The sequence below is a fragment of the Xiphophorus maculatus genome, chromosome 9, assembly GCF_002775205.1.
Source record: "Xiphophorus maculatus strain JP 163 A chromosome 9, X_maculatus-5.0-male, whole genome shotgun sequence".
NCBI lineage: Eukaryota > Metazoa > Chordata > Actinopteri > Cyprinodontiformes > Poeciliidae > Xiphophorus > Xiphophorus maculatus.
The window spans coordinates 13,810,495-13,822,527 of NC_036451.1; the positions used below are offsets into that span (position 1 = coordinate 13,810,495).

The 12,033-nt window shown below is 36.5% G+C and overlaps 1 protein-coding gene across 3 annotated transcripts in view; it reads right to left on the reverse strand.

Annotated features, from left to right (window-relative positions):
* The window catches only part of pex5l (peroxisomal biogenesis factor 5 like), an 80,838-nt gene that overhangs the window by 10,420 nt on the left and 58,385 nt on the right, over positions 1 to 12,033 (reverse strand). For all 3 annotated transcript variants that reach the window (XM_023339326.1, XM_023339325.1, XM_005800540.3), the window contains 5 exons: positions 11,596 to 11,712; positions 9,893 to 10,036; positions 7,639 to 7,709; positions 5,613 to 5,831; positions 2,083 to 2,248 (listed from right to left, as the gene is read on the reverse strand). In XM_023339326.1, the coding sequence (XP_023195094.1) occupies positions 2,083 to 2,248; positions 5,613 to 5,831; positions 7,639 to 7,709; positions 9,893 to 10,036; positions 11,596 to 11,712 (717 nt within the window). The remainder of the gene's footprint in view (positions 1 to 2,082; positions 2,249 to 5,612; positions 5,832 to 7,638; positions 7,710 to 9,892; positions 10,037 to 11,595; positions 11,713 to 12,033) is intronic.

Below are 12,033 nucleotides of genomic sequence, written 5' to 3' on the forward strand. Positions count from 1 at the left end.
TTCAATCAGCTGCAAGGTTTTTCAGGGTGAGAATATTTTTGATGTTTGCACTCATTGACTCTCCCTGGTAAGGTTGTTTGCATTTATTTTATTCATGTTAGCTTATGAATCTCTTACATCTCTGAATCTGCTCTCATACTTTGAACTGACTGTACAGTATTCATGTAGATGCATATAAATTCATCTTTCTTGTGCTTTATTGGGGGTATTTCTAGTCTAAAACCATTTTCTAACATGCATTTATTTATCTGCTCCTCAGCTCATTTCTGCGGGAGCTGAGATGAAAGTCTGATTGATGGATCCATATTTGATCAGCTCTTCTGATGATCCTGCAGACTGCATTATTAATTGAATAAATAGGACTCTAACATTGCAGCACTGCCCAATGGAAAACATAGAATATAGCAAAATTATTCAAACTGTTTGAAAACTAGAATCAATGATTGAACTGAAATGATTTTTTGTAAATGTCTTGACTCTGCCAGTCTGCTCCAGGGCAGCTGAGGCTACGATCCAGTAGCTCAACACCATCAGCAGGTGAATGTAGTGTAAAGTGCTTTGGAGTCCTTGGACTTTATAAAATGCTATACAAATGAAGGCCATTTATCATTCAGATATCCTGTCTGTCGACACAAATCTGAAAACTTGAGCATGATGGAAAGGGCTATAGCAATGAGTCTTTAGATGCAAGATAAAACTGTTTAAATTGTGAAAAAAAAATACTATTGGGTAGTACGACTTTGGTTTTGGTAATGCACACTTAAAACTTCTGTGTGTGAAATCACACTGCCTATGTAGATTTAATCCAGCGCGATGTTAGATAACCTTTTTTTACAGCTTTTGCAGTGTTTGTATCTCACTCAATGCACTCCTTAGGTTGCTCCATCTGGAGTCTCTGAAGCTGCAGGCAATTTCATCTCCTTTTTGCCAGGTAGATTTTTACTGTGCACAGAGGAACAAATGTCAGAACTATTTTGGACAAACTGCTGAAGAAAGATATCAGAACCACCCAGCGAGTACAAAGACCTCTTTCCTCAAACACCTCAGTAGGTGCCCTGGCTTATTCAAATGCAGCTCCACATTGAGCCAACGACATAACATTGAGCTGCACATATTCTTAAATTTACGAGTTCTGGTATAAAAAGTCAACTCAAGCTAGAAATGTGTCTATAAAGTCAGGAACTGCTTGCCAAAGTGTTATTTTAATTACTGGAAGCTGTATTTTGGTCTCCTTTTTTAGACATTTACTTGGTTTTTGAGTTAAGAACTGAAATTTAAGAGAAGAAAAGAAATGCTAAAACTAAAACAGTAAACAGTGTGAAAACACTGTGTAGTTTGTTGTTCCTTTTCATAATTATTTTCACACTACATGGAGAAAATTTCCCAAAAACCTAAATACGAGCCATTTATTCCAGATAATTTAAAATATGAACTAGAGTTGAACTTTGTGTACCTTTATCTTCCAAATACCTACTAACAACAGAAGCCTTATTCCATAAGTATTGGTCAATATTGCTGTTTTATGTTGTAAAAGCAGCAGCTCTAGAAAAAATCAAGACGACTTAAAATGATCAGTTTCTCTGATTTTACTTTTTATAGTTATATGTTGGAGTAAAATGAACATTGTCCTTTTATTCTATGAACTGCTGACAACATGTCTCCGAAACTCCAAACAAAAATGTAGTATTTATTTGCATAAAATGAGAAATGGTCAAAATAATGAAAACGATTCAGTGCTTTCAGACCTGAAATAATGCAAAGAAAACAAGTTTTTAATAATTTAAAAACAACAATATTAATGTTTTAACTCAGGATGAGTTCAGAAATCAATAATTGGTGGAATAATCATGAGGTTTTCAATGAGGTTCAGTGCAGTGGGCTCTTAATTTTCCCCAGAGCTGTATATATGTATATATATATAGTAAAACAACAATAAAAAATGTAATGTTACATTTAACTGGTGCAGTGAAAATATGCTTTATAGGCCACAACAAGCAAAGGACATTTTTAGAGCTCAGTTCTGTTTAGTCTGCATATTTTCTATCAGATTGAGCGAGAGAAAGCCTTTGAGGGGTTTCCTACCTCAGGCCGGACTGACAGGGCCGTATTGAAAGCCTCTACAGCTTTGTTGAACTCTCCGCTGAGGTTGTAGAGGACCCCAAGGCCCGTCTGTAAATCCGGGTCAACGCTGTCTGAGTTGTTCTGAACTGCTTCCAGGAAGAGCTCCTTGACCTCTGGCAGCAGTGAGCTGAGAACACACACGAGCAGAAACACACACACACACACACACACACACACACAGAGGCATCAGGATTAGTGTGACTTAGAGCTGCTGCTGAGTCTGTAAAGCTGTGCTGTACAATGTGGAAACTTTCATTCATAAACTGATGGAAGAGGACTGATTGAGTGAAGGAGTGAAACAGAGTTGTCAAAATAAAAATTAGTTTAAATACATCAGGTCCACCTAATGTACATAAACACACAATGCATTCAGTGATTATACATCTGTAGTTATAGATGGAGGTAAAAGGTCACAGTTTAATGTAAGCCTCCACTGAGAGCAGCCTTAGAAAAGAATGAAGATTGAATCAGGGATATGTAAAGAATAGTGAGGTTAAACTAAAGTAATGGTATGTGCTGTAGATTGTTGTCCAGAGGGAACAGCATGGTAATTGGTTCTACCTGTATCTCGCTGCACAGGCGAGACGATTAATGACTTGATGAAATTTTACTTTACACTGAGAGAAAAGTTAGGCCTCCAGAATCTGATATATGGAGCGATCGAATCCATCGGATTAACAATGAAGTGGACAGCCTGCCTTCCTAAGCAGTGAGAGCTATTTTACAAGAAGGATGCTTTTTTGGTTTGTGTCTGGCTTTTTAAGAGTAAATTCAATTTATACCATCTGTGGATGGTATAAATGTAAGAAATATTTCTAATAACATAAAGACAGAGACTCTAAAATATCTCATTTTAAATTTCATAGGAACAACTAAAAGCACAAACTTGTCAATGATTTTTTTTTTTACAGTTGGACTCTGAGGCATCAAAGCAAGATGATATTCTGACCTGATAGTAATATTTAAAATACAACATTATAAGGAAATGACAATAGAAAAAAATGAAATATAAATATAAGCAAAAGGGGATATAAAAATCAAAGTAAATAATTACATAAATAAAAACAGCATCAAACTAATAGGAGGTCTGACTTTAAAGATGAAACTGGGCCACACAATCACCAGAGTTTTTGTTTTCATTCATTATATAACATATAAAATCCTCAAAGTCTGCAGAACTTCACATTATTAGTTTAGATTAATAGACTGTTCAAAGTAAATAATTTTTAAAGCAGTATTTATGAAATTATTCACCATTCTCCCAGAAAAATGGAGGGTCTGATGATTATGATGGATGAGAAGGTTTCTGCTCTAATTCATCCCAAAGTTGTTCCTAATAGGTTGAGGTCGGGACTCGTCAGATTCTTCCACACTAAATTCACTCATCCATGTTTTTGTAGACTTTGCTTTGTGCCCTAGTTCCCAATCAGGTTTACAGGAAAGCGGCTATCGCCAAACTGTTGCTACAAACATGGGAGATAGAATTTCCTAAAACATCTTGGCATGCTGAAGCATTAAGAATTAGTTTTAACAAAACCAAAGGATTTTTAAAAAATTAGACCTATTACATAATCCCCTCACACAGCTTTACGTCTGACACAATGCAGACTCTTCTGGGATGCTACAAACCCAGGCTCGTCCATTGGACTGCCAGACTGAGGCATGAATTGTAAATACAGGTGAGGCCACTGTGTGATGTAAACCAATCCATTCTTTCACATCTGTTTATAGTAACTGTCTGCACACCTATGTAACCCGGGTGTAAATTTTAACCTTTATTTCCTCCTTCTCCGATTCTCCAGTCTTTTAACCTTTTTATATCTCAAACCTCGCGATGCTTTTAATAGAATGATTGGCGATTCTCGGGAGACTGTTAATTAGCCAATTGGGGTCACGTGTACCGCTGCAGCGTTACCTGCTAGGTATATTAGCTGGAGCGGGGAGGCATGAAGGTTAGACCACGTTGGAAGGAGCAGAGCTGCAGGTCAGTTAAGTGTGGTGTTATTCATTTCCCGTAAATCTGTACGATGCTCACTTAATGTGCTAAACCATAGGAGCCAACTGGTGTGAGCCAGAAGGGAGATGAAATAAAACCCGGTAGGGTGAAATAAAACTGCGGAACTGGTGAGTGTTTTCGTCAGTGACTTGGCGTTGGCTTATAATCACCGTTATTGTGTAGCCGCTAAGTTATTGATTGTACACTTCTATTGATAAGCAAAAAGGTGGCTTAAATATTTATTAAACACTGGTTTAAATTAGATTTTACATTTCATGTTTATTGATTATATGGTGTATATTTATTGAATATTTCATGAATGTAATTTATACAGAATTTTAGATTTATTGCAATTGACTAAACATGATTGTTTAGAATTATTTATAGTATAAAGAGTGCTATTTATTGAATTGTGTATACACTAGAAATGTTTAGATTATATATATTGAGGAAATGGCCCTGTTTAGTTACCTGCTCTTTTTGAGTCGTACTTACTGTATCTTCTGAGGAAAAAAACTAGCCATTTACCTTATTGGTCAAAATCCAATTATATTTAATATAGAATATAGTATTCTATATTAAATATAGAATATTGTTATTCTTATAAATATGCTACACCTACCTGCTGGATTTTATACACATTTGGCCATGGCGGTGAACTAAAACACTTAATTTATCAGTCTGGATATCTTAGTACATTTTTGCAGTTTTTTAGATTTTGATGCTGTTTTTTGCAAGTTCTGCTGTTTCTTATGTCTATGCCACCCGACTGGTAAAAATAAACAGTAATTAATAAGAGAGACAGGCTTATTCCCACCGTGAAACCTAAGAAGCAGTAATTTTCTGTGAAATATGGTTAAATTTAAAACCGTTCATTTCTATAATAACCAAACGGAAAACGCCGACATAAACATAAACAAATAAAAGTTCTGAAATATTAAAAAGGCAGATCCTCACATTGATATGCAGCACTGTTTTTGGCTATTAAAATAAATAATTAGGCAGTTACGAAAGCTGGAAAATTAATGGGCACATAATTATATTATTGATCACAGCAGATTGTTAGTCATTCTCTTTTTGCTGTTTCCTCAGTGATGTGAGGACTCTCAACTTTATTATAACTGCTTATAATAAACTTATAAGCAGTTATTTGTAACTGCTTAAATGTCAAAATTTTTAATTGAATAAAGTCAATCAATATTTATAATTTGATAAATATGTTAATTTATTCATGCATTAATTGTTTATTAATCCTGAAGCTAATTAGAAGATAAATCAATAAGGCGGTAAGACAACTATTTTTCTTTTACACAATAAACAACAAAGGGGGGAAATAAGGTCCTAATTTGAATAAGTAAATTAGAACTAGAATGAAGAAAACTTAAATAAAACTCTCCTCAGAGTTATTTAGCCAATGAAGAAAGACCATAATATCAAAAAGTTGCTGTCTGTTACTTTTAGGACTATCCATGTTGGATCAGTTCAGGTTCTCTACCTTTCATGTCGGCCCGCGTTGAGAGCGTAAGACAGTCTGCGCTGAGAGTTGGGGGAGCCTATCAGATGGATCTTGGCCTTCAGCAGGTTCTTGTACTTGGGATTGTGTTTCAACCAGCGGAGCAGGGCTTCACAGGCGTCATGACGCATGCCGGTGTTGGTCAGGCTCACGGCCAGAGCCATGAGGGCCGGTAGGTTGTTAGGGTGGAGCTCCAGACACCTGGACAGAGACAAGGCGAGAGGGTGTAAAGTGGGACTTCAAAGAGAAATTTAGATGTGACAAACATTAATTGGGACCAGTTGAAGCAGAAGCACATCAGGCCTGGATGAGCTGCGACTCTTTTTGCCCTGCATTCTCCACAGAGGAGCAGGTTTTTCATGCTGCTCACACCTGGTTGATTTGAATTAACTTTGCATTTATGCAAACTCTCATTTGGTGATGTTGCAGGAGATTGGAAGTGTCTCTGCTGTGGTTACTGCAGTTATATCTTCAAAATACATCACTGAAGATCTTTCGTTGGTTTTGTAAGAGGAAAGGAAAGTAGACCATAGAGTTGGAAGAAGGACTTGGATAAGTTAAGAGACTAGGTGAGAGGCCAAAACAAGATTTGGCTTTCATTAACATTTAAGCCTGATTTGCTGCAGTTTATCTGCCAACTTCCTTAAAACCATCATAATCCCAGACCAACTAAATTATTCCAGCCTCCTGCTGGGAACTGTTCTTGGCTAAACTTGCACACATGCAATGTTTGAATTCAAAGAACACTTAAAGAAATGTCTCTTTTTTTTTGAAGGAAAGAAAAAGCTAGGTTTGTGTGTTTACACTTTCTATGGTTTAAGGACGGAACTGCTTGTCATGTCTGGGAATAAATGATTCATGTTTTGATTTATTTAGCTACACACAGCAAGTGCTTGTGTTGTGCAGAACTGTGGCTGGATACTTTAATGATTAAAAACTAAAACCTATTCAGACAGTAAGTTTTTGTAATTAGATACAAAATGGCAATGTGATGGCTGCCAGTTGATAAAGATCAGAGTAGCAACAGCAGGATTAATGCCAGAAAAAAAATCTAATCTCACTTCAGACCAAGCTACTCCTCACAGATGGAGTGATTACATAACAATCAAAGTCAATATGAAGCCAGCAAGCAACCTGAAATTTGAAAAGTGCTCATATGCAAGAAGACTATTTTAGAGGCAGAAAAATAACTATAGATCTGCTTTGTAATCAGTTCAGTTTGAACCTAAATTATCTGCTTATCTACTAAAAAAGTAAATTGATGAAATACTTTGAAAGTATGGATTATTTCTCCTCAGCAGCATCTTTACTTCACTTGTCAGTATTCACACTCTGGGAGAGGTGCAATTTCTGACTTTGGCAGAGTTGTGAATGAAATTGGGCCACCTCCTATTGAGGAATCCAGTCAGAGCCCCGACTTTTGCAATCACAGTCCAGGCAGGGTTCCTCTAGTTTAAGAATAGGAAAAAATTACATAAATTGTTCTTCCAATATGGTTTAAGGCAATTCAATAGAAACTAGTGGAGGCCTTATGCCTTTTAGAGCTGTGGCTACACTTCCATTTCTTACTAAGATATTCATAGCCTTTTTACTTACATTTTGTCATGTTACAACCTCATCTTTCATTGTATTTATTACAGGTGGCTCTACTCAGTGTTGTCTCAGGTAGGCTGAATACAAATGCACATCATAGTTTTCTGAGTATTATTTGTAAATCATATTTCATCTTTCTATCCTTCCTTGTGTGCTTCCTTGTGTTGCTCGATCGCATAAAATATCAAGAAAATACATTAATTGTATAGTTGAAATGTGACAAAATGTAAAAAAAAAAAAAAAAGTCCAATTCATGGTACTTTGCAAAGGTCTTGGCGCCCATTTATCTCTAACTCCAGCTGTATGTGCATATACCGTCAGAACGCTTGTATAAACCTCTAAGCAAATATGAAATCAGGATCTTTTGTTATTTTTAGATTTCAAATCAGAACCGAACTCAGATGTTTCTCATTACCTTTGGAGGGAGACAATTGCCGCCTGCTCATTTTCATTTTCTGCCTGTGTTGTCCCTAAGACTTGCCAGGCCTGTAGGGAAACGGAGAATACAGATATCAGTAAATAGCAGGAAGGAAAAATCATAGCGCGTCTTCTCAGGGGGGTCAAACACAGAAGGAATAAAAAACAGAGATCTGTCACAGAGCGACTGATGCTGCTGCTGCAGATCAACTGGCTTACATGAGCGCCAGAGCTCATCAACCACAGCCGAGCATTTCGCTCCTTTTAGTTGAAGAAATGTACCTTTAATTTATTTGATTATTTTAGCTTCCCAGTTTCATTCCCCATCTCATTTGGGTAATTAATTTGTTTAAATCTTGATTAGGTAAAATGCCTATAAGTCAATTAAATCTTTTTGTGAACGTTTTTCACCATGTAGGTAATAAAAGCAATTACACAAACACCAAATCTTCAGTGGATCAAAGATAAGAATCATTTTCCTTTGAATGATGGATCCTAATTTTCCCAGTGAATAAATAACTTTGCCTTGTTGCCCATTTTATTCCAATGGTTGTCAGACAATTTGTTGTAATAGCAAAACCAGAGTAAATATATTTGAGTTTGCATCAAGCTGCTCAAATTAACCATTAATTGAATTTGAACTAAGAAGAATGAAAAGTAATTGATTACTTCAAAACTTATAGAGAAACAAGCCTGAAATTTTGGAGATTTAAGAAGTGCAAAAAATGCTATGAGTTGAAAGATCTGACGACAGTTTGTGTTTCAGGACATTGCAAACATAAATAAGATGATTTGCATTCAGTGCCTATATGTACCTTGGAAAAATAAAGCACTTTGGTATTACAGCTTTACATACAAATTGCTGTGTTGGCTGTTTTTTACCGAGGCCTAATGTTTGCAAAGTCAAGGAACAGAGCCAGCAAAATTAATCAGCCATAGACCGACAAATGAGATCAGCTTTGGTTTCTAACTCACGGAGAAATACGAGAATAATAACTTCTTAGGCAAATTTCCGGGACTGTATATGATCCTATATAGCTAACAGGGAAACAGGAGTTGTACCAGTTCCTGAAGAGCTGAGGTAGTAACTCATTTTACAAGAAAACTTTCTTCTGCTCTTTAACTTAACAAAAAAAAAAAAAAAGATTTAATGTTCGAAGATAAGTTTGAGGGATTTTTTTCTATGTCTGACTAAAATTGTTCATTTTTGTATGACCTCAGTGATTTTCTCAGGGTGGAAACTAAACCCTTCAACAGCAGCACTAATTTTATTTCCATTTAAATGTCCTGTCTTCCACAAACAGGTTCATGTTCTTTACGTTCTCATATTTTTAAAGGAGAAATGGTTAATAACTACAATGCCTTGCAAACATATTCACACCCTTTGAATGTTTTCACACTTTGTCACATGAGTGGGATTTTACGTGACAGACATAATCAAAACACAAACACAGAGACTGCAGATAATTGCTAAGTAGAAAGAAAATGACTAAACATTTTAAACAAACTGGAATCTAAAAACTATAATGTAAAGGTACGTTCATTGACTTATTTTGAAGCTAATCTCTGATGATGCTGTTTTCCTTGACTCTTTGAAACGAGGGGCAAAATGATTTCTGAATGATTCACGGTGGGGCAATAAGCCACTAAGCACCCTATGAGGAATTTGGGAATCGTATTAGTTCCATACACCACAGGATAATCCTCTCCTTGGAGTAACTGGCACATTTCTGAATGTTCCAGGGGACTCTGAAAGCACTTCGTGTGACAGCTTTGCTCTTTGAGCTTGCAAAGAGGTCACTCTTTTAGTAAAAAGAGGAAGATTTAAAAATATACTAGAATGAGCTATTCAGCTCGTTGAGCAAATGGAAGCCCTGATGAGGAGCAAGTTGTGAGCTACAGTAAACACTCCTGCTGCAGGCAATCAGCGTCAGGTCTTTGGATGCTGTCTGCTAAATCAGCTTCACACAGCCTGTGGTCAGGCAGGCGTTCTTCCTGTGCAGCTTCTCACCGCATGAGGTGGAGAAGGTGGAGTTGGACTGTGATTAAGGTATGCAGCTTATCCAGGTGCTGGCTGCAGTATTTCTCGCAATCACAAGAACTGTTCCTTCCTTCTCCTCCCATAAAATGTATGTGTAAATAAGAACGTCCCCATGGTTAACTTTGGTAGTCAAATAGAGCAAAGAGCAAACAAACCACAAACCAAGGAGTGTGTGTGTGTGTGTGTTATCTCGTGTGCTAAATGAATTCACCTCTGAATCATGAGGGTCTTGCAAGACAGCTGCTTCGAGCAAAAGCACAGCGTTTGGCAAGTCTCCCTCTCGAGATTTCTTCAGTCCCTCCTCAAATGCATTAGGCAAGTCCTTATAAGGATTATCTGTGTGGAAGTAGTAACCCTGTCAGCAGAGGAGAAAACAACAAAAACAGGGGCAGAGGCAATGTCAGTTTTTCTCCTTCTCATGAAAATGCACAACAGCGATCCCGTGCTGTTGATTTTTAAGTAAAGCTCCAACAGGAGGCATTGATTTTTCTTTTTCCCCCTTTCTGCTTCACATCAAAACCATGAGGACCTCCTTTGGGTTCGACTATTCTCTTTAAATGTTAAACCTTGCTTTTTTTTTTACTTGGATGAACCTACTCTTTTACATGGATTTGTCCTTGATGACTTTGAAACTGCTTTTTCTGTAAGATCTTACTCTGTGCTGGGAATCAGAAGACCCATAATGCTAATATTATGGGGTTTGCTTTTATGAGAAGGTCAGTTCATGGTTGAATGGTTCAGGAATACTCTGGTGTACTGTAAGGGCTTTTACATTAAAATTCCAAAGTAATAAAATTAATTATACATTTGGTATGCAAAAAAGTAACTAAAATTCTCTTGTGTCAATATTGCATGACTTTATAAAGAGCTTATTTCCAAAACATTGAAAATGTTTTTGATATTTTATTAGAGCCTTTTGCAACATGAAATTGAGGATTATTTTATTTTTTAAGCCTTTGGCAAGTCTACAGGCTGCTGTAGTATTCATGCCTTGACTTTTGATTTTCAAGATTGACTTGGACAAGTTTCAGAAGTCGGGCAAAAAATAGTCAAAATCTTATAAAGAAATGATCATGTAGATGTAATCCCTTATATAGACAGCAAAACAAAACAATGAATAAACAGGTTTGTGTTTCTATACCAATTGAAATGTGTGAATCATTTATTAATTACACAATTTGATAAAAGTTTACTGTAGTTTTACTGTAATTATTTTGAATCACCTGTGCTACAGAGCATCAGACAACAATTTAGAAGCTCATAAATAAACCGTAACACCTGATTTGTTAAATTGAACGGCGACTCATCTGCTTGGATGTAGATGCTTTGGCCCCACCCACTGACCTCGATTAGCAAAGCTGCAAATAAGTTACTGTGCTGCTACATAAAGTTATGAAAAAACCTTTAATGTCTGATTTTTAAATTACGTATAAAGTTATCAAAAATGTAAATAATTATCAATAAATAACTCATTTTGTATTGCACTGTGTCTCTTTAGTCTCTTAATATGCATTAAATTAATTAAATCCTAATCTGTGAACTTTGTCCAACTCCTAGTAAATAATGCATTGTTTAGGTGCTGTGACTACATGAATCGTTTTAAGACACCAAAACAGAACAGATTTCATCTCAAGGCAGTTTACAAACATACAAATTACACATTTATTTACATGCATTTCAGTTTAACCCTGAGTAAAACACAAAGTGGCTTAATTTGTTTCATAATGTCAACAGGTTAAAAATTGCCTGTCTTATGGAAGGAGAGCTGATTTTATTGAGTTATTACCAACAATGTCTCCTTCTGAGCAAACATGTGGCTACAGTGGAAAGGAATGATCATTTTAAATGTCTTCTGCACATTTTCTTCACTATCTGGAGAGATCCCTGCACATGGATGCTGTAAGACATTCTGACCTTTTCATGTGGAGATACAGATGAGGGTATTTGTGCCTGCTCGTTTTCTGTCAGCCAGTTTCGTCGGGCCAGTTCTTCCCACTCTGCCTGCATTTTGTCCCAGAACTCTGTGTCCGACTGCAGACATCATAGAGAGGAAGCAGAGGAGGGTTATGGTTGCTTGGATGGGGAGAGAGTGCAAGGTGACAGCGGGGAATGACTGATTAGTGTGCTGTAAAACAAAAGCTCCTGTTAGGTTTTCCATCACCTGGAAATGTCACATTTGTCAAGATCAGCGAGTCTTTGTAATTTATGGACTTCGCCCTCCTTCTGACTTATAATTATATGTCAAAGTGGAGCTTAAAAAAGTTTGTAAACTGAAAACAAAAATATGGATTAAAAAATAATCAAGTCCTTTAGTAATTGAGCAGCAGGTCAAAAGAAAAAAAGAATATTTAA